The sequence below is a fragment of the Erpetoichthys calabaricus genome, chromosome 14 (assembly GCF_900747795.2).
Source record: "Erpetoichthys calabaricus chromosome 14, fErpCal1.3, whole genome shotgun sequence".
In the NCBI taxonomy this organism is placed as follows: Eukaryota; Metazoa; Chordata; class Cladistia; order Polypteriformes; family Polypteridae; genus Erpetoichthys; species Erpetoichthys calabaricus.
Genome location: NC_041407.2, coordinates 73,498,909 through 73,522,713, shown reverse-complemented (window position 1 = coordinate 73,522,713; position 23,805 = coordinate 73,498,909). Strand labels below are relative to the sequence as shown.

The following is a 23,805-nucleotide window of genomic DNA, read 5'->3' as shown; positions in this document are numbered from 1 at the left end:
TCCTGCCCAAAAACTGACAAACTCTGAAACTTAATTTTCCTGATAAAATAAATAAGTAAATAAAAATGAGTTTATCGGATAGTTGAAGAACAGCAGTTGGTACAGGATGTGTTCTGCTCTGTTTGGATTTGTTTCTGTTTAGGCTGTATACAATCCTTATGTGCCTATAAATCCTGGTTAAAAATATAAAAAGAATCACTGTCGATTATAGCTATTAACTGTCGATTTCATGGCACACTCACAGTCAGACTTGGAAGTAATCTAAATTGACATATATTTGATAGTGCCCAGAGAAAATGCAGAGACAAGGAGAACAAGCAAAGCCCACACAGACAATCTCCAGGCCAGGATTTCAACTCAGTATCCCAGAGCTTAGAGGCAGCAGCTCACATCTACTCTTCCCAGATTGAAAAAAAAAAGAAATAAAAAAGCAAACTCTAGAATAATAGCTTTAAACTCACAGATAATAAATTTCCACATGAAACACATAAAACTAGAACAACAGCAGCAGATTTCACCTTGTCTATTAATACACAGGTAATCTTGGGGATGATTTTTTGCAGGCTAAAAGTGAGTTGTATACAGTATTTTGATGTTCATCTCCATTGCCTTGAAGATAAACTCATAAGTTAATGGGTTTTGAGGTGTTATGATTTGACTTGAAAAAGGCCTGTGTCAGTACTGAGGTACTCTACACATGTTAATACTTCAGGAAAGAAGGGCTTCACTGTCCAGATTAGAAACAATAAAACAAACTTCACCAGCTGGAAGGAAGAGATATGAAGTGCCATTGGCAAAAGTAAAAAGAGGTCTCTAGTGCAGATGAAATTTGTAAGATAAAAGTTCAGACTACTGCCGATAACTGCAGTGAAGGAAACAAGAGAATTTAAGCATGCTAGATGACAGGACCCTAAATCATGTACTGTACATACAATATACGATAATGCTCTTTTGTTCATTTAAGAATCCTGCAAGAAGCAGCTGGGTTTTGCTGTTGCTAAACTTCATTAGTGCCCACATTGCTCATGAGACCATGAGAGTAAGAAGAAGCAGGAACACCGTGAACAGTACATGACCTTGAAAGAATCCATATGTACTGTATGGTTTTTAAGCACATCTTGTTCTTGTAACGGTAAAGCTTTCACACTGTAGCAAGTGGTGGGAGTAAGGATAAATGCCTAAGCCGCGCTGAATGATTTTCAAATTGTTATAAGAAAGAAGCTTGTTGTTTAGCACAAAGTGCATTTTTCCAGCTCTTCAAAACCCATTCCTTTCATTATAGTCAATGAGCCAGAAATTCAGATACAATCGTCAGTCATCTCAAGAGCTGAGCAAAGTAACAGGTTAAAAAAGACAGAGATTTTTATCAGAATAAAATATGCTAATGACAACCATATTAAAAGAATGTTAAAAAAATAACTGCTGGCAGATGGCATTTGTGTATAAAGCTAAGAGAGATACATGATCTACTAAATAGTTCAATTAAATATGTAACAAAACAGGTACTTAATGAAAATCGTAACAATTATAGCATAAGTGAAACAATCTTGTTATAAAGGGGTTAATGTCCGAAATTCTAAAATAGCTTTGTTTCTGCTACTGAACTATTTGTTATCTGTATATTTTACATAAGAATTAGAAGCACTGAGCATTTTTTTTTGCAGATTTTCCCTCTTTGTTTGCTACAGCATTCATTAGCAAATCCAAACACTTCATTCTTATATTTCACAAGCTTGCTGGTGTGTTGACTGGTGATGGGTAATTGATACCGATCAGGGTGTAGGCTCCCCTCACTGCTACTATCAGTTAAGAGAGCTGCTGGTACACAATGATCCTATCACTGATAAAGAACAAACAAGAATCTGATTTGACTACCATAGACAACCCAAATACTGTATATCCCTACACATCTCAAATATAACAAAGAAAAGACAAAATCATTTACACAGAAGCACGATTGATTCAGGATTATGTAGTGGTACAATGGTTAGCACCACTGCCTTATACCTCCTCTCAGCTGCATTTTAAGATACACTGCAGCCTTTGCCTTATGTGGAGTATTCATGTGCTGTCATGTACATGTGAGCTTTCTTAGGGGTATTCTCCCCTACCTGAAATGTTTGTATTTTAAGCAAACTGCTAATACAAAATCAGCCTGGTATGAACAGGTGTGAGTGTGCAGTGAAACTGATTGTCTTTCCAAACAAGATTACTGTCTGCTTAATTTCTAATGCTGTTAGGACAGACAATAGTGCCCAAAATCAAATGTACAAAATTGATGCATGGTTGGGTTAGTAAACTTTATCTGTAAATTACATTAATCGTCTAATTGATGTTAGCCTTTGTTACCAACTTTCGACCACATTACCCTGACGTTTTCAACCCTGAAAAATGATGATTTTTGAAAATGCTCTCCAGAGTCCTAATCTTCCAAAGATCCAGCCTCAGTGTGATGTGATGTGAGCGAGTGTAAAAAATGTATATTCTAATTGTGCTCTGATTTATTTGTACTAATTATGTGCCTTTTCCCTGATTGGCTCCTGCTTATTACTGGTCACCCATCATGGAAAAAAAAATATTCCAACATAGCAGAGGTTGTTTCCCATGGTGCATGTTGCTTACCTGTATGCACCTAAATTGCGTTTTGTACAATTTGAATGCTGCAAACATTGCAAAAGGCAAATAATTTACCCAATCTCTATAATTTTGTGATAAATCCTGTGGCCAGCAGTGTTGTCAATCCTTCAGAGATTTTTACTCTGATATACGCATGCCTAGTGTAAGTGAACATGTACGTCATATGTGTCCTCAGTCTTTTAAGCGTAGGTGGAGATACTTTCATAAATAATGTGAAAACACTAGAATAGACAAAGATCATTTTGGTTTAGCAAATACAGAATAGACATTTTTAAATGAAAACGTTGTAGTATGGACATAGCCTAAGTTAGCTATGTATGTCTGAGTGTGGTTATATATATCTTTGAACTGGTGTCCCCTTCCATAGTTGATCCCCACCTTACGTAATAGTTTGGCTCCCAGTCACTCTGAATTATTAAGATTAGTTTTGAAAATGGGTGGATAAAGTTTATCTAATCTAACCAAATATATATAACAATGGGTGGAGTATTGCTACAATGTGGTAGTCACTTTTGTGTGGTGGAAAGATTAAACCATTAGATGGCAACATTAGGTGTGAACATAAATATTTCAATGTAATCTCCATGAAGGAAAATGAAACCTTCACATAAAAATGTGTGCCCTGTGTACAGTATTGATGTGCCAGACTGGAAAGAATGGTGATGAAAGACACCTCTGTTTTGAGAAACTGCAATAAAATCATTCAAATGAAAAAACAAGTTGGTGTCACTTATACTGGGGATTTCCAAGATAATACTATATAGAGTGAGAAGTTTCAAACAAAGAAATGAATTCATTTGAAACTATGAAAATTAAAAATCATAATTAAATTAAGATCTGACATTTTTACACTATTTCTTGACCAATCCTGGATAGCATGGTGGTACAGTGTTTATAGACATTACCTCATATGTTCAGATACTTAAAAGTGACCCCTGGTTACCATCTACATAAAGTTTGCATGCTCACCCCATTTCTGAATTGTTTTTTTTTCTGGATAATTTGTATTTCTCCTACATCCAGAAAAACATGCATGTTACATTGACTGACAGCTCCAACTTGCCTAGTTATGAGAGAGTATTAGAATATAAATAAGTACAGTGGAGCATGGCCAGGACACAGACAGGTAGACATTGTTTAAAGCACCACCAACCATTTATTTACAAGACTATTTAGACAAATGAAGCACACACAACCCACTTCACCCCAAAATCCAGGCCTTCTTCCACAATGCCTTTTCCTCAGGTCCGCCTCCACTCCTCTCCTCCAAGCTCTGTCCTGCTATTCTCCCAACTCCAGCCATTGAATGGAGGGAGGTGGCCTCTTTTAAGCTCACCCAGACGTGCTTCAGGTGCCTCCCAATTAGCTTCCGCCGGCCATTTCTGGTCTGGCGGAAGTACCGGCTGCGCACCCAGAAGCACTCCGGGTGTCCCTGGTCTTCTTCCCTCCAGCACTTCTGGGTGTGGCGGATGTGCTGAGGGCCAGGGCTCCATAAGCATCGGGGCACCCCCTGGCGGTGACCACGGGCCCCTATAGGGTTGAGCTTCTAAGCTCTGTTCCCGTGGTCCCCAAAGCCACCAGGGTGGTCACCCCCTCGTGGTCTTCTGGAGGAGGCGTAAGCCCTACTACGGTCCTTCTGGGCGTCCCGGCTATGTACCACCCCCAGCCGCTTGCCACAGTACGTTGAGTGTCCAATCCAAGAGAGCTTCTACCTTGCTCATGACGTTACCTGGTATAGATGAAAACTCCCTGTCTCACTGCAATGAACTAAACAGAAAATGGGCAGACAGGATAGCATATTTCAGTTCTCCAATTCTGTATGAAACCCTGGGCATGTTTCCTAAACTGTAAATACTCAGATTTTAAAGATATATTAATTAATATTTGCACTTGTGATTTGACAGTTCTATAATTCAGTATGAAACCCCGAGCACTCCTCTTAATCTCCAAATACTCCAATTTAGATATATTCAAAAAATAATTTGGCACTGTTGATTTGACAGTTCTGTAACTTAGTGTGAAACCTTGAGCAAGTTTCGTAAACTGCAAGTGCTGCAATTTGTAAAGATACAGTATATTTAAAAGTTCCAGTATTTGGCACTTGTTACTTGACAGTTGCTTTTGATGAAACTATCAGTTAAACAGAGTAATGCATTGTATTGCTGGCTTTTTCTGATCCTGTGTAGTTAGTGAATATTCATATGCACCACAATACAAACAAATGATCAGAATACTGGGCAGCACTGGTGCAGTGTCTAGTGGACAGTACCTCACAGCTCCCAGAGACTGGGTTCTGTCATATCTGCAAGGGGTTTTTCTTCAACTTTCCTCCCACATGCCAGAAACACTAGCTGGTGGCTTCAACTGGAGTGACTGTCCCATCTTGGGTTAGTTTTCTGTCTTTCTGCTAGACTAGGTTAGATTATCTCCCTATAATCCCAGACAGGAATAAAAGGGCTCATAAAATTAATGGATGAAACAATTAGCCCTGGTATTCATTGAATTTAGCTTAACATATATCACAAAAAATAAAGCTTCAGATTTCCATTACAGTTAGAAATTAACACACAGTCTGGTTTGTTTATATTGTATGCTGGATTTTGCATTTTTTCTTCCGTAGATGAAAAGTTAAATTACTAATATACTAGTATTATTGATAAATAATAATTAGTAAAAGAGTGTAGTACACTTATTACTTGATAATTATTAAGTGTTATTAAAAATTTAAACACTTTTCATTTGCCATCTCAATATATTTATTTCCAGACTTTGTTTACAGTTTATCATGGTATTTACTGGTACTTTTTTCCAACACTTAACAGAGTTTTCCTGTCCACGTCTCAAAAAGGCGTCTTGCCAAGCACAGCAGTTATTTTGCATGTGGTCATTGAAATGAGTAGATGCCATTTTCGCTGTCTCTCTCTCTCTGTAATCCTGGGCAATGCCATCTAAATGAGGCCAGTGTTTTACTCCGTATACAACACATTTATTGTTCAACTAGTCTTAAGTTTGCTTTTTTAAATAGAAACATTACAGTTAAATTACAGAGTTCTATTATCAGTGTGTCATCAGACCTTATGTGTGAATGATCAAAATGCTTTACTCTGTACATATTTAACATGATCTATGATAAGCTGGTTATCCATTTAGCCTTATACCACCATGCTACACTCCATTTATTAAACAGATGAATATTAACCGGGTGGCACAGTGGTGCAGTGGGTAGCGCCGCTGCCTCGCAGTAAGGAGACCCGGGTTCGCTTCCCAGGTCCTCCCTGCGTAGAGTCTGCATGTTCTCCCCATGTCTGCATGGGTTTCCTCCGGGTGCTCTGGTTTCCTCCCACAGTCCAAAGACATGCAGGTTAGGTGGATTGGCGATCCTAAATTGTGTGTGTGTGTCCTGTGGTGGGATGGCACCCTGCCCAGTATTGGTTCCTGCCTTGCATCCTGTGTTGGCTGGGACTGGCTCCAACAGACCCCTGCGACCCTGTGTTCAGATTCAGCGGGTTGGAAAATGGATGGATGAATATTAACCACATTTATTATTCAAAGGGTGGCATTTGTTAAGATGGTTTTGACATTACAAATTACACTATACTGTATGTTTCACTCTTAACTACAGTATTTCCGAATTATTTTTCACATTTTGTAATGAATAAGCTGTTACAGTTTATTATGTTAATCTGCTCTGTAATTGATATATGTTAATGTTCTTGGTTTCATATAATAGAAGATAAAAACATTCAGTATTGACGGAATTACACTGAGCCCATTTCAATAGATGTGGTGTGGGATGTTACAATGTATTGACTTAAAGCTATAAAATCAATAATGTAATTGAATAAAACAATCTGGAAATGTACTGATTTCATTTCACTGTTGGGTGGTTTATGTAGTAATTACACTCTACAAGGCAGTAAACTGTTCATTCTCTAATTACCTTGCTTAAATTACTGTAAAGCGGTTATCTCAAGTTAAACTTCCAATGGTGACGTAAACATTCCTGCATGAGTCTGATAATGAAGAGATGCATTATGTTGAAGTTATTGTCATACTTTTAGTGAGTTATAGCCTGCCTGCACATGACTGGCTTCCCACAGTCTGATATTGTAATAAGTGCATTCAGAAAATGTTTGCAGCTCTGGTCTCTACACTATCTATCTAGAAGATGTACAAACAAGAGCATGAAAATGCATCCCTGATTTATTAGGCATGGGCAAAGAAATTAAACATATAATCAATCAAGCATATCAATGGAAATTAAGGGAGAACCACAGTGCAGAAAAGAAGAAGAATTTCATTAAACCTGAATGACACTTCAGAGCCATATGCTTAAGGCAGAGACCCTGACAGTTATGTCATTTTCTAACCCACTTATTCCAGACCAGGGTCACAGGGTGTTTGGGCTGAAGCCTATCCCAGTTAATATAGGGTGCAAGGCATGACCAAACTGTGGACAGGGCACACAGTTCACTGCAGGCTGAGCACACTCACATACACCCACACATCAAACACAGACTAAGGCCAATCTGGTGTCGCCATTTCATCTAAACTGCATGTTCTTGGACAGTAGGAGAAAACCCATACAGACATGGGGTCAACATGCAAACTATACGCACAGATGCGATCCCTGGTCTCCTAATTGTGAGACAGAAGTGCTATAACTGCGTCACCATGCTACCCTACACCCTGACAGCTTTCTAAAAATATTAGTTTTAGACAATTGGCCAGTTTAGCTATTTGCAAACAATATGGCCAAATGGTCAGCTCTCATTTGTAAAATGTTTTACATTCTAAAATAAAGGATGGATAAATGGAGCATTGATATTTTACTTAGATCAGCTTAATAAAAAACATCTGGAGGATTGCAAAGTGGCCCAAAAGCTCAGTGCTGTTTATTTCAAGTCAAATTGACGCATTCTGTTAACCCAACTTCACACAATAATGCTAATTTTAAACTGATATAAAAGGGTGGCTGTCTCAAAGACATAACATCAAATTTACTTTCACCATTTTTCACAAGTTTGCTTGGAGTGACAAAATGCTTACTTTCAAGCAGTGTTACAGCTTAGAATAGAGAAGGATGGTGCTCAGATAAAGATTAATTGGGCCAAATTCTCATCCCAAGGCTTGCCTGGATTTAAGGCTGCCTATTCAATACTCACCTCTGACACAGTAGAAAAATATATATGTAGAGAGATGTAGTATGTGTCAGAACCATAAGGCTGTTTTCACTATAGAATGGTGTCTTATAATAGTTTTCTGTTTGTTTACTTGAGCGAATTCATTTTTAGGTCACCCTTATGTACTCAGCTCTGATCTGGGAGAAGGCTGGGGATTTTAGCTATTTAGCCCAATTTTGCATCTTTGCACAAGTGTGTGATTTCTTCCTTGCATTAATAGGTCCTGAGACTTACCCAGCCTCTATTTGGTAATATGACTTTTACTTTTGACAGTTAAGGATTAAAAGGAAGGGTCAGAAAGAAAAGCAACATTTAGTTGATTAAGCTCATTAGAATGTGTACAAACTACAATAGAATGTGTATAAACCAGCAGAGATCATTCACTTCTACCTATCTTGTTTGGTTAGCTATTAACTAATTGACCAGATAACATCCATCTAGCTCTGTTAAAAAGGGGACATGGTGTCTTTTTTAATAACAGGACGAGGCATGTTTGTTTTGGACTCCCACCAGCCTCTGGGCAAATATGTTTTTCTTGTTTAAATGAACACGCACTCATTTCACTTGCAGTTTTGCTAGGTTTATCTCTGAGAAATCTGAATGAACAAAAGGTCACTGCTCCAGACTGAAGACACTAAGTCGGAATGTCCAGAGTATGCACTGGTTTGAGGGGCAGAACATTTTTCTTCTGTGTTTTATTTTTATCTTATTACTGCTGAAAAGCCACATTAAGAGAACATGAACTATAGTTTTTGTTGTATTGCAGACCCATTTTATTAATAAAATATATAAGTGTTACAGAAATATATTTTCAGCCCATTACTATTTCTGAGCACAGCAGCACAAGTACTAAATCTGTGTTTGCTAAGTATTTTGCATGGTAAATTCATGTACAATTATAAATCTATAGTAATATACCTAACCTTCTCATTTTGTATCTCTTTTCTCATGTACATTCTTAAGACATTCTTCCATTGAAAGTGGTGAATTTTGAAAAAGGCAGATGTGACTTGTAACTTGTTACCTTGTGAACCCTCCTTATCCAATGGAGGGTTGTTGTTGGCTCTGACATCTATATATATAAGTCACTAAGCAGCCGACAGGGCATGCAAGACAACCATGGGGTACGCACGACATAGCCACGCCCGCCAACTCACAGAGCCGCGCCCACCAACTCTAAGACCATGGGATGCGACGACATAGCCACGCCCGCCAACTCACAGAGCCGCGCCCACCAACTCTAAGCCCATGAGACGAGAACGCCTGCTGACCCGCCTGCCCGTCTGACTGTTACCAGCATTCACCGCAATGTACTGGAGTGTAAAACTATCGCAGCTGCTAAGCTTTCAGCCACATGAGATTGAGCAATAACAGGTCTGTGATGCCCTTAGATGTCCGGGGCTGCACGTGTGCTACACTGAATGGATCAATGTGTGTCTACCCGGTGCCGAGAGGCGTGGGTAAGCCGTTGAACCCCATTCGTGATGGGGACCGGGGCTTGCAATTGTTCCCCATGAACGAGGAATTCCCAGTAAGTGCAGGTCATAAGTTTGCTCTGATTAAGTCCCTGCCCTTTGTACACACTGCCCGTGGCTACTACCGATTGGATGGTTTAGTGAGGTCCTCGGATTGGCCCTGCCACGGTCGCTCGCGGCCTCTGGCGGAGTGCCGAGAAGACGATCGAACTTGACTATCTAGAGGAAGTAAAAGTCGTAATTCCGTAGGTGAACCTGCGGAAGGATCATTACCGGTTGTGCCGACCCATCATTGGACAGTTAGGACCCGAAACCTCTCGGGCCTGCTTCCCTGCCCTCTCTCCGGAGAGGCGGAGGGGGCGGGAAGGGCGTCCTCCCTGGGCGACCTTCCCCTCTCCCCCGTTCCGCCCTCCACGCCCGACCACCGTCCAGCCCCGTCCCTCACTCTGGGAGGTGGGGGCGAGGCGGCGGTCCTCCAGTTTTCAGTCACGGACAATTGTATGTTGCTCTCTCCAGAGTTCCATCTTTTCATTCACTTACAGTCGTATCCTCAAACAACACCCCATTTGGACAACTGTGTCTTTCAGGAAGTGTTCACCCATCAATACATAATTATGCGGCGTATGCTACGCAGCGGGTTGGCTATACATTATATTTTCTGTGCCATCTTTTACAATAAGCCTGCTTGGGCACCTGAAATGAACCTTTGGTGACATGGACTGTCTTGAACATTTTTGTATAGAAGTGGTGGGGGACCCCATATCCAAAGACCTTGTGCTGTGTTCACCTGCTATCTGAAGGCATTAATGAACAATAAGTTCATTTGGAGCATTGTTTTCTAACTTTGGAGAGACTGCTTACATAGTCTGATTGGTTTAGGTAGATATGAACGTACTAAGCTCACTCTGGTGTGGACCAAAACAATCATACCGAGATCCTTTGGAAACAGTGGTCTTGGCATGGCACCAAGTGAACTCTGGAGTAGTTCACATGATGTATAAATGTGATGCGAAACAAGACCAGTTTATTTACAGGAATTCTTTGCATTATGGGAAACATTTCTACTAGTAAATTGGCAGTCTCTGTATAAAAACAAACCCACACATGCATCCATCCATCCAACCATTATCCAACCTGCTATATCCTAACCACAGGGTCATGCTGGAGCCAATCCCAGCCAACACAGGGCGCAAGGCAGGCAACAAATCCCGGGCAGGACACCAGCCCACCGCAGTGCACGCACCAAGCACACACTAGGGAATGCACCTAACCTGAATGTCTTTGAACTGTGGGAGGAAACCCACACAGACACGGGGAGAACATGCAAACTCCACGCAGGGAGGACCCGGGAAGTGAACCCAGGTCTCCTAACTGCGAGGCAGCAGCGCTACCTACTGCGCCACCGTACCGCCACATGCATACAAGTATGCATAAAAGAACTCACACAAGTACCAAGTACCAGTCAATCCAATCATTCCTAGCATCTGATTCAACCTCAGATCTTTTTTCTGTCTCACAAATCAGATCAGATAGTAGCTGAGCACATAAAAAAGTGTAGATTCATTTGTGATCTGGTTGATCAAACCGACCACATACTGAGTTGGTAAGAAAAGAATGCCCTTTGTGACTGACGATCAAATACCCTAATCTTGCAACGCAAAAGAGTGATGCATGCAGGGGGTATGTCCTTCTCAATACAATTACACTTCGGACACAATGCAGACACTGGAGGCACATTAATTTTGATACTATGTAGTTAATGTCAATAAAACAGCACTTTGTCTCTTCCCTCTCTGTCTTCTCTCTCACTCTCTGTTTCCACCTCCACTCCTTCTCCGGCAAGCTTCTTCTTCTTCCTCCCGACTCTGGCTCCCTGAGTGAAGTGAGGCAGTCCCTATTATGCTGCACTTGAGAGCACTTCAGTTGTCCCATCAGCATTCTCTGGAAGTGGTGGAAAACCAAAGTAGGGCTCTGCAGCTCCCCCGAAGGCCCCCACAGAACCCAACAGGGACATTCCAAACTCCAATTCCCATGGAGACCTGCGAGAATCTGAGGAGCAGCTGCAACCCAGTGTGGCTGCCATCTAGCACATCTGCTCTCCCGTCCATCACAAAAGTAATGTATTCTCATGTTCTGTTTTAGTTAACAGATAAAAGACATTCTTCTCACAGAGCTCTGCTTGGTAAATAAACCACATATTCATTGCAAACTCTTGTTGAATTACATGACGATTCTTCTTGGGGAAAAACTCAATCTCCCCAATTAATGAAGTCCATGACACACTCTCAGGATGTTTATTGTTATGTCTGATTTGTTTGAAGGCTTGCTGTGAGAAACAGAACTAAGCTAATAGAAGATTTAATCAAAGTAACTAATCATCTCCTGATTCAACACAAGGAAAACCCCATGAATTTTTGGATCTCTGACTTGTGTTGCTTCACATTCCCACTTCAGTGCATTCTCATGAATTTCTGGTTGGACTTTTCAGAGATATGGGTGGTTGCTGTTGATTTGTTACAATTAAAGATAAACTGTATTTTTTATTAAAATAAACAGAATACTAAACATATTAAAAGTGTATTACATTGCTATAATGCAATTCAACCACAAACATTTTATTTTTGGCTGAGCAGGCTATTTTGTTCTTCTCTTGAACAATTGGCTAATTGGTCAGCTTTACTCTCATATCTCGGAGTATTTGGGCAGCTCAGCTTTCATCTTATTGTTCAGCTCTTAGCTACAAGTTCATAGTGTGTTCATGTTGAATTTCTGTCTTAGAAGCTTGTGTTTACCATATGTCAGACAGCACGTGAACACAGTATTGCCCTGTCAGCAGTCTTTGAGTAGTCATACTTGAAAAGTGTTATAAATTGTCATTGATTTTTTGTCAGTTTAACTTTTAATCTTGACAGGATAGCCTGGAAGTTAAGGCGCTGAAGTGTGAATGACTGTGTTATTAGTACCCTAACCAATACTCTGTGTGACCTTAAGTGAGTCATTTATCCTTCTGTGCTCCAGCTGCATACTCATTTACTGTGAAGCTTTTTTGGAATATTGTTTCCTTTAGAAATACCCAACATAAGCTGTTTTTCCTAATGAAATTTATAATTCTTTTAATTATCTTTCCATCAGACACTATGGTTAACATCCTGAACTAACTGGCCAATGAGATGACCGGAGTTTTATGGTAACATTTGGCCATCAGTAAAATTAATCACAAAAAGATATGAACAAAGTGGAGGGAGGATTACCACAGTGAACGCTACACTTAATCTTCACTGCAAGAACCAACAGGGGTAAGTAGAAGCACATTTTTTAATGATGCCATGTAGTACCAAGTGACAATTTGATTAGTCATTAGCCACTTAACCTTGTGTTGGTACACTGAAGTCAAAAACCTAAAGCGTGTCCACTTGTGTGTCCAAGACTGCAGACGGGTTTTAGAAAGTATTCAGTTTCTCCTCTAAACCCCATTTAAACACCAGGGCCTAAATGATCCAAGCTAGCATAAAAATAGCATGGCCACACACTTTTCACGCTCTGCCCAAATATGAAGAACTAGATTTTTTTAATTGCTGAAGGTTGCTTGTTCACCTCTTTTTAGTATGTACAACATACTTGATCAAGTCTTCTTTTATTTGTTTTACCTACTTGATTCACATTGTGAGATATAATAACTTTATGTGGCTTGTATAATAGTTAAGATTACTTCCAATTACCCCTAAATATCACCCATGGACAACCAAAACATCAATTTTGCTTAATTATTTGTTTTTTGACATTGCTAAGCTTTCATTTTCGCCAAATTCCTGATTGTTTTTTTTCCATATACAAAACCTCACAGCTTTCACCTGGCAACTCAGTAGGCAGCAAAATACAATAGAAACTTAAGAGCAGTGGTTTAGTTTCTTGGTTTAAATTCCAGGTCTCCAGTTCCAAACTTTAAATTCTCTAATGGAGATCTAGGCTGAGTATACTAGAAGGGAAAAAGGCTTCTACCCTGGACGTGTATACTTGTGGATAGCGTCTTCATACGCCTTCTCTTTTGATTTCTACTCACTTGCTTTTCTCTGCACTATGGTGCAGACACTGGATATAATTAATGGCCAGGGTTGTGTCAGAGAATATGTTCTTTAATGTATTATAATAATAATAAATTACATTTATATAGCACTTTTCTCAGTACTCAAAGCACTATCCACATAGGGAGGAACCAGGAAGCAAACCCACAATCTTCCACAGTCTCCTTACTGCAAAGCAGCAGCACTACCACTGCGCCACCTGTGAGGATTGTGTTTTATTTCCTTACTTCATGTTATGTCAGTGAGCGGTCGAGCACTTATAACATGATTGTTTATTTTAATGTTTACTTATTAATCTTTAGTTATGTGCTGTTTTGGAAGTGGAAAGTTCATAGCTAGTTAAAAAATGCTACCTTAGAACCGGAATAGCTCTGAGAAATTACTTCTATTATTTTATCTTTTTATGCTTCTGTATTTACTATCTGTTTAACCCTTATTGTGTGTGCATGACCCCCAAATCTCCAAGTGAAAAGCAAAATAATTTTGCTTAGGGTAACATCTGGACCACAGTCCTTAAGCCAGTCATGACTGCTGCTCTTGAACTCCTGACAGCTTGAATAAATAATACTGTTCTTTTCAAAATCTATTCATCTATCTTAGCTGCTAAGATCATTTACACTTCAGTACAGACATTTTATAAGTCCTGAAGTAACTGTCATGCTGGTAAATTTAAATACAATAAGAGAGTTATTGTTTCAAACTATAGAAGCATTCTCCTTGGAGCTTGAAGGAGTGCTGTATAAACTTGACTAGATCTTATTTCCATTTGGAGACTATTAACAACCTGCTGTTTATGTGCTGAGAATAAGGATAAGGAGATATGAATTCACTCTGAGCTGGAAATTCACAATAGGATTTCCTGGCACGCGGTCCTTCATTCTGACTTCAAACCGCAACCACAGACACTGCCTCTACGTTGAGGTGCCGAGAGTTAATTTGGCTGGGGACCAGTGCAGAATATGTAGTCTGGCAACAAATGGGTGTGCTTCCCATTCTACGAGACATTTGAATCTCTTCTGCCTCAGCAGGAATTAACTAGACAGGCTTCTAAAAACAGCAGTTCATTAACGCAACCTGTGTATTCAAGAGCAGAGTCTCATTTAACCTGGACAAATACGTTTCCACTCATGCTGCATGATGTCTGTGCTTTGTTTCAGTGCTACAGTAAAATAAATTATCTTCAAGAGCTGGTGCAGAACACCGTAGCAGGCGGTATGTCGTTCACAGACTAACAGAAAATATGAACTTGAGTTTATGAGCTGGAGATGTTTTGATTGCTCCACTTTATGGTATACTTGTTCAGGTAAGTGATGAATTTTGCTTTCCCTTGGGAGAATTATCACATGCATCAGTTTCACAATCTAAAAAGTTTGTTCTTTACTAATCCAGATGTTGATGCAACTATTCCATGGATCCTGACATTGTTCTCGCATTTAATAACATGTTTTAACCATTCACTAAATAAAAATAAAATAGTGTAGCATAAAATTTATTTTTTTCTATATCTGTGATTTTTTTATCACTTTCTCAGAAAAAAAACCTTTTAATTGCTGTGTGGATTGTAGCCAAATCCATGTCTTTGTGGACACTGTGGTATAATAGTCTCTGTCACGCTCCTCTGCTGTTTCCACAGTAAAATGGACTTGCAGATTCTGTTCTAGTAGCTGTGAGTTTTTTGTTTATTTAGAGAAAATGCTACCCACTGATTTGTTGATAGTCTCGCCAAACTGAACAATGGGGGAATGCTACATGCCAGGCGACTGTTCACTTGTTTGTTCTTTTGGCATTCTCTAAACATGACGTACTTTCTTGATTCATATCAAGTTCCAAAGTGAACAAATTCTTGTTTTCAACTACTTCCCTCAAAAGAAGGGGGTAAATGAGATAAGTGCCAGTATTATACTTAATTAAACAACTTCGTTGTTATGTCTTCGGCTCAAGAAGAGGAGGAGTCCTTTGAGTGTGAAAATGTGTCTGGAAGTTAAATGCCCCTTTTGCAAGTACCAACCACAGAATTTAAAATATATAGTTGGTTGGTGGGGTGGCCAATGATTAGCACTCTTCCATCACCGAACCAGTGCAGGACGTTTGACTCCTGACACCAGTGTAGCATCGGTGCAGTATGCCATAATGGATTCTCCTTCTCTTTAAAGGGCTTCTTTCAGGTGCCTTGCTGTCCTTAAAAGGACAGTTCTCCTCTGCAAGCTTGCCATTTTTATAGGTACCCCTGAAAACTGGTTATGGAATACCAGCTCATGCAATAGGTGGCTCATCCCAGGCTGATGCAGCTTGTCATTGCAGCTGTTAAAATATAAAGAACTGTGAATGTTATTTCCAGTACAATAGATTGAAACACTGTTAAAGATCGATTTGTTTAAAACCGGTCTACTTACCTAATCATGGGTGCTTATTTGTGTGTTGGGAGCTAAGGTATTATTTGCAAATTTTCACATTCGCTGGGGAGTTCTTCCCTAACCTTTGTGAATGTGAAGACATTACTGTACTTGTAGATAGATAGATAGATAGATAGATAGATAGATAGATAGATAGATAGATAGATAGATAGATAGATAGATACTCTATCTATCTATCTATCTATCTATCTATCTATCTATCTATCTATCTATCTATCTATCTATCTATCTATCTATCTATCTATCTATCTATCTATCTATCTATCTATCTATCTATCTATCTATCTATCAGTCCCAAGAAGGAAATTTAGAGTTTTACAGACGCTCAAGAACTATTACAACAAACCAAAACAACCCTCCTCAAATACACACATGAATTACAATACAATACAATACAATACAGTTTATTTTTGTATAGCCCAAAATCGCACAGGAAGTGCCGCAATGGGCTTTAACAGGCCCTGCCTCTTGACAGCCCCCCAGCCTTAACTCTCTAAGAAGACAAGGAAAAACTCCCAAAAAAAACCTAGTAGGGTTGTGAAGATAACTTCTGACTTGGCTAAAGAAAACCTGTGCAGTCACAGTCAGAGTGAGGGCATTAAACATGGGTATTGCCGTTGGTATAAATGAACCTCTAGTAGTGTTTTTTGACACAGTTCTGATTCATTGGTTGTAAGTATTTAATGGTAGACTTGTATTTCTTCAAATTCTTACCTGGTGTAATAATTTTCAGTATGTTATCTATTCCTTTTTGTAATGCAATTCATGTTTTTCAAATTTCTTTGTTGTGTTCCTCACATTTAAATGTGGTATAGAATATAAAGGATGACTAACTCTAATTAAGTAGATTTTTAATTGCTTACCAGCAAAGCTAAAGTTTTGCTCAAAAGAATTTCTTCCTATTTCAAACTACATGCACATTTTTTTTTGTGGCAGGAGAAACCACCAAATTCCAAAATGGATGTCAGGAAAGAGATGCACCTTCTTAGCAACAGTTTTGCAGCCTATGCTTACATAAAAGGTAATGCATTTAATGATGTTAATAGCTGAAAAAGAAAACAGTACCGCTTCAAAAAAATAATGATTGTTTTTCATGCAGAGAAATCAGAAAATCACACCAAAGTCAGGGGTTGAACTAGAGGACACTTATTGTTGGCTGATGCTGAAACCGGAGCACATTGCAGACACTTTTAGGACATTTTTGCACTTCCTATCCTACTACCCAATTGGCTAAATATCTAATATTCCCCTTCTGTTTGTACTTTACATGGCTGAAAAATATATCAGATAGAGAGGGCAGGTTCCTGGAATGGCCATGTTATCCTCCTAATGCCAAAGTAACCTATTTAAGTGCTCACATTTGCATCACAAACCAGGAAAATATCCTTAAACTCGAGAAATGGGTGTAAGTGCCTCCAACATTTGCCTTCCCTTTACACTTCAGTTCTCTTGTTTCAAAGAACAAATCAACCTAAACTGTGCTACTGACCTGTGATGGCTCACTTTTGCATTGTCTGAATTCCATGTGCAAAGAGCACCAGCAGGGGACTTAAAAGAATATTTTTCTCCTTTGCAACCATGAAGCCTGTTTGTGGTATATCCTAAATTGCTAAGCATACATATACTGTATATGGGTGTACACACTGTACATAAAGTATATTATCCACAATTAAGCTTAAAGACATCTTTAGTACTTAGTTCTCTGACTAAAGAATCTGGGCTGGTAACTCAAAGGTTGCTGGTCTGATTCCTGGCAGTGACAGAAGGAATGCTACTCCGTTGGTCCCTTGAGCAAGGCCTTTAACCTGCAATTGCTTCAGGGGTACTGTATAAATAGCTGACCTTGCATTCTGACCCCAAAACCCCTCTGGAGAGATAAGTTGGGGTATGCGGAAAATGATAAATTCCTAATATAAGAAATTGTATATGGTGAATAAAGGATTAAAAAAAATAAAATTATCATATTTATCCATATGAGCTATGTTTAATGTATCTCACATGGTGAACTTTCAAGTTAGTGCGGCAGAGTTTGATCTGATGAAAATATACATTTATCACTTGTACATCACTGAAACATTCCATAATTTATAACACATGCTCTACTGTAATACATTCTAGACTTCTTAGTGTGTTGTTTGAAGTCCAACAGTGATGCTATGCTGGCTACACACTTTAATATGTTTGTCACATGATCAATAATAAATAACAAGTACCATCAAAGGGCTCCACAGTTTTCCTCAGTCAACAGTACACCCACGTTTAGCTGATTAAGTGAGTGTGGTGTCATCATTGATTGATGGTCACATGTAAACTGCATACTCTTTACTTGTAAAAAAAAATTAAAAACTTAATATACACACAGCCCTTTTGCAAACGTCATGTGGAATTTTGGGACAGTTCCACCAAATATAAGAGTAAATAAAGCATTAATGCAGAAATATGCCAAGTATTGTTTTAATTAATGACTAATGTTTATTCAAATTGTGCATTTCCACATTTATTGAGTATTAATAAATCAACAGTGTGTCTTTTACATAAAGAGTTTATTTTGGAGCTTTGCTCTTTATTTTTAGCATATTTATGTTTTACCTCAAATTACACTGAATTATCAATTACACAAGAACAGTCTATCCCTTCTAACCCCTAGAATGTATTACAAAAGTCATCTATAAGTCACCAATTCAAGTCACTCCAACAAGAGATCGAAACATTCAGGTGTATCAAAGCAATGTGTTCTGCTTTCCTAAATCAACCACAAAGGGAACGGGTGTACAGTATGAGTTAAAGTTTGTTTTTAAGGATGAGATGAGGTCATGCTTATTTATACAGTCTTGAAAAAATTGCAATATTTTGTAAAATGATTTAAAATATCTAATTCAGATGGTGTACATGATTGATGTGAAATAAAATGTATTGCTCAGAATTTCATAATTGTGAAATTTAATATCTGTAGACCACAGAGTGAATAAGTATGAGTAATACAATGTAGATAATCTGTTATCAATTCCATTCCTGTGAATTGGGCTCTTAGTGACTCCTACTTAACTGTTTCTAAAATTTAAGCTGTTTAAATAATTTCTGAAAGTAATCTCTTAATTTGTAACTGTCATCACAAGGAGTCATCACCTGACTGATGGGCACGGGTTATAAACAGCAGTCTGTATAGTCTGTCACCTAGACCGGTCTCAATCTATAACTGAAAATGGCCCTTGCAATAGTTTATTATTTTTCAACGTATTGTTAAAGTTTTTACATATCCATGCAAAAATACCTAAAGTGAATAACAATGAATAATAATTATTCAGTCAGTCAGTCAGTCAGTCATTGTCCAACCTGCAATATCCTAACACAGGGTCATGGGGGTCTGCTGGAGCCAATCCCAGCCAGCACAGGGTGCAAGCCAGGAACAAATCCCGGGCAGGGTGCCAGCCCACCTCAGATAATAATTATTAAGAACACAAAATGAAAATGTTGGCTGAAGAAGTAATAAGTAGCTAGTCTTATTGCAAACTTTAATAAATTGTCTAGTCTCGTGTGGCCAGATGAGATTCTTGGAGTGAGAAAAACACGTCTGGGGACAACTCATTCAAATTCTTTGTAGTGGAAGGAGGCAAAATCTGCTACTGAAAATGCAAAGCCATAGGCGTCCTTTTTTAAAGTTCTTGCCCCACTTTCATCCACTCCATGTATTTCACTGTTTTAGTACACAACTGAAATCATAAGTGAAGCAACATCTTCATGGCTAGCAAAATTTACTGAGTTTATTAAGGCAACATTTACAGTAATGCTTCAGAATAAATGAATAACAATGTTGAATGCAGTAATGTGGTCTAATATATATTCTGATACGGAATTTTTGTCATGTACAATTAAGGCAGTAACTTTAACTTTAATGATTCATTTCGATATGCCATCAGAACATGGAAGCTGTGCAGCCTTGTCTATGGTCCATAGATCTGCAGATATCATAGTCGTTTGGCACATTGATTGTTCCCAGTGTATTGACTACAGGACTTCACATCTTCTGTGAATCTTTGCTATCAACAGCAGTAAGACCTCACCTGCTTTTAACTACTTTTAACCCTGACTGCACCATCACAACTGTGTGCAACAGAGACCACATACAAGTCAGCTACACTTTTACTACCACTCCAGTGATGCTTTCGAATGCCAATGTATAATCTCATTTTATGGAATGTTTTTCAGTTGTAACAAGTTATGTTTATTTTTAACACACGTAAGGCATTCTCCACACAAACCGTACACATGTATATGTTTAGCAGGGGTATTTTTTCGAATACATTTTTCTGTTGTATCCACACGCTTGCTATCAGTCAGATGACATGATCCCTACTTTGAGCTGCACCTTCATGAGACACTAGATTGGGTAAGACTTTTGTCACATTTAAAGAACCATCTAACTGTTCCCATCCACATTTGAACAAATTTATTTTTGGTTGCCTGCAGACTATAAATTGTGATAATAGGATGAAAAACCATGGCGCTGAATTAGTGTTAAAAATTTATTCTTTGTGAAATTATATTCTTTTACAGATAATCCAGAAAGCTTTGGACTTTATTTTGTTATCGGCGTGTGCTTTGGCTTAATCTTAACACTTTGCCTGTTGGTCATTCGCATCTCCTGTAAGCCACGAACAGAGATTATAACCGGAAAGAAGATCCTAAAGGATTGCAGTGAAGAAGAGGATGATGATGATGATGATGAAAGTGAAGAAGAAGAAACAGAGGCCCCCCAACCCTACAACAGAGATTGCAGTGGGCAACCACAGTCAATCCGATGGAACGTTGAATGTCAATGTGTTCACATCAGCAGAGGAACTGGAACGGGCTCAACGCTTGGAGGAGAGGGAACGAATCATTCGAGAAATTTGGAGGAACGGTCAGCCTGACATTCTAGGCACTGGCACTGGTACAATCGGTAGGGTGCATTACTATTAACACCTGCACTCTCTTTAATCTTTATTGATGTTGATGGACCAATACCTGATATGTTTCAAAGAAAAAAACATGATTTTTTTTGGACAATGGTGCTGAGTGAGGAGACAATCATTTTTTTGTCAAATATATGAAGAATTCTTATCAGAACTGAGCTGACAGTGGATATACACTACTTAGAAATGATTATTGTTTTTTTTATTCCATTAGACTTTGCCTTTTACTCTGTTCTTCTTCTGGAAAGCAAATGTTAGGTCGAGTACTTACACTTGCACATATCTGAGCATATGTTTATGAAAAATATATAAACAGACTTGATGTTATATCAATTCATATACAGTATGTTTTCATTTGGAGTATAAAACTGAGGGAAAATGAACTCCTAGATGCCATGTTATGAAAAGCAACTGATGTGACTAGACAACATAATTGCTTTTGTAGCATTAACTGTAATGTGACTTAAAAAAGAGGAATATGAACTTCAGAAATCCTGATAACAAAGCAGATAGACCTATAAGGTTTTGTTACAAAAAACAAATTCATTGTGTGCAATAAATACACTGTTTTAAAAATGATCTAATGTACACTGTTTTATAAAAGAATCTGTGATTTGAATCTAGAATTATTTTACTTTCTGCAGCACCCAGGCAGATCTTTATGATGTGGTTGAAGTAATAACGTGAAAAATCACAAAACAATAAACCAGAGAAAACTAAAATGCCATAGTTTGGTTAGGCAGGTGACTTTCACAAAAATGCATCTGAGATGAACTAAGTAACACGTCAACATTTCCAGAAATCCATCTACCACACATTTAGTTTAGGAGACCTACAGTATTTGAGTTAGCTAAGTTAACACTCAGACTCCTGTTTGCACAAGAACAAGACTAATTTTGCACTCTCAAAATATGCATTTCTTATAGTTCAACTTATTAACTTCCCATAAGTAGAATCATAATAAGTATTTTCAGCATTTATATTAAGAAGAGCAAAACTTTGCACCTATTTCTATTTTTTCAGAAAATATGAGGTACAGCAATTGCAACATCTGTTGTATTCTTTCAGGTAATCTATGGATGTGAGTATCTGCAAAAAAAAAAAAAAAAATGAACACCTTTATAAAGGAAGAAAAATGTATGACTTTTTGTTAACTGTTTCTTTCCCATTCCTGTAGACTTCCGAAAAACACAACTTACAAGTATTTTTATGGATTAGACGTCACCTGAAGACTTGTGGTTCACATCTCTGCCATCTATTACCTATCAGTTCAAAATGAGGTTATATTGGGATATCTTGAGATCATTTGTGTGGGACACATGTGTATATGTTATGTCTGTTATTAACACATATAAAGTATATATATATATATTTTTTTTTTTTTCACGGCATTCGTAGTCTGTGTCACAATCTGATTGTATGGGTGGTTACCTACCAGGTAACGCTTGTGGTTGGCCAGCAAGTCTGCTAACATCCGCCACGGTGCCCTCAGTTGTGAGAAGCAGATCATAGAATGGTTGAAATATATATATAAAATGTAGTAATAAAAACAAAAACAGAGATGAAGGGTCAGGGCACCAAATAGTGATCTCCGTATACCGTTATTGTTGTACACAGAAAAACACAGTAGGTTGCAAAAATATATTTTTACTGACAGTAGTCTCCGACCAGATTGGGGAGGGATAGCGGTGGTGTCAGCTATGAAGTCTATGAGGCAGGTCTAGACATCCCAGACCCATAAGTGACATCATGCACTGTTGGCTCATGATTCTCTGGATCTGCAGAGGGAACAAGAAGAGAGACGTTAGGAGGCAGCACCCTCCTACAACTTTAATTTAATTTAGACCACTTTGCAGATATCTTTTTTCACTTTAACAATAGTCTTTTCTGTTGATCAGTGTCCAAAAAGCCAAATTAAATCCACTGTGATTCAGTGTTGCATAACAATAAAATGTGAATACTTCCAAGGGGGTGAACACTCTCTGAGGGTGACAACATTTGGAAAGGCAGGGGCCTCCCTCTCAAACAGATAACTGAGAAAACTTAACATTTCAAGGACCTTGTAACTCACTCAAGGAGTTCCTACTCAAATGTCAATTTTCCTGAGGTGTGTTTTGGCCCTCTCCATTTCTCTTTCTCTCTCCTTCTTTATAAATTTATGTATCTGAATCCTGGATCACTGAAGACATCAAGAAAAAATGTCCAAGGGCTTCTTTAAAATATTATGCCTGGAGAGAGGACAGTCCTCTGGAGTTTTTCCTTCACTATAGATACAGTTGTAAGCTTTCAGGTTGGTGTCTTCATCCTCTTTAACAAATATAAAAGTGGGTCTCAGGTTAAGTACAAGGTCAGTTCCTTCAGACACTTGTAACCTGATTTTATGTGTAGTTGGAACTTGCACTAATAATGTCACTTAATGGAAAAATTACCTAAAATGAATAATGCTTTATTACTTATTTTACAGAAAAAAAGCATTTCAGACTTATTAATAAAATGCTTGTGAAGCAACAATAATGTACATTAAATAACAAAACACAAAAGCCAAGAATCATAGTAATGGATTTTTTCACACAAATAATTCAAACTGAATCATGTCCAGTGTGCTTAAACACACTACAGTTTTTGATAATGGTACAGTACCTCATAGAGTTGAAAAATCTATAGTGATGACTACAAATGCTGCCACTAACTGGCAATTGCTTCATTAGTAAGTAAAAAACAGAAGTCTCTACATGACAAGTAATTGAAATTTGGTTGAAAAGAAGAATGTATATATACTGTATATATATATATTGTGATATTTGCCCGGACACCACCAGTCGAAGACCACATCTTTATCCAAATCTTGTCTTTATTTTACTTTTCCCACCACACAACACAGTCCCGCACAACTCACAGTGCCTCTTGCCCCAGTCACCCTTCTCCTGGGCCTTCTCTCTCCTCGTCCCTGAGCCACCTGTCCTCTCTCTCCAGGAGCTTCGTCCTGCTCCCGACTCCAGCTCTCTGACAGGAGGGAGGCAGCCCCACTTATCCTCACCCGGATGAGCTCCAGGTGCTCTACC

General features: G+C 38.5%; 1 protein-coding gene across 1 annotated transcript in view; it reads left to right on the top strand.

Annotated features, from left to right (window-relative positions):
- The window catches only part of eva1ba (eva-1 homolog Ba (C. elegans)), an 89,589-nt gene extending 68,267 nt beyond the window's left edge, over positions 1 to 21,322 (top strand). The window contains 5 exon segments of the mRNA XM_028818793.2: positions 12,428 to 12,591; positions 14,535 to 14,680; positions 16,728 to 16,812; positions 20,346 to 20,547; positions 20,549 to 21,322. Of these exon segments, the coding sequence (XP_028674626.2) occupies positions 16,749 to 16,812; positions 20,346 to 20,547; positions 20,549 to 20,750 (468 nt within the window). The 5' untranslated portion in view covers positions 12,428 to 12,591; positions 14,535 to 14,680; positions 16,728 to 16,748 and the 3' untranslated portion in view covers positions 20,751 to 21,322.
- The last annotated feature ends 2,483 nt before the right edge of the window (positions 21,323 to 23,805 follow it).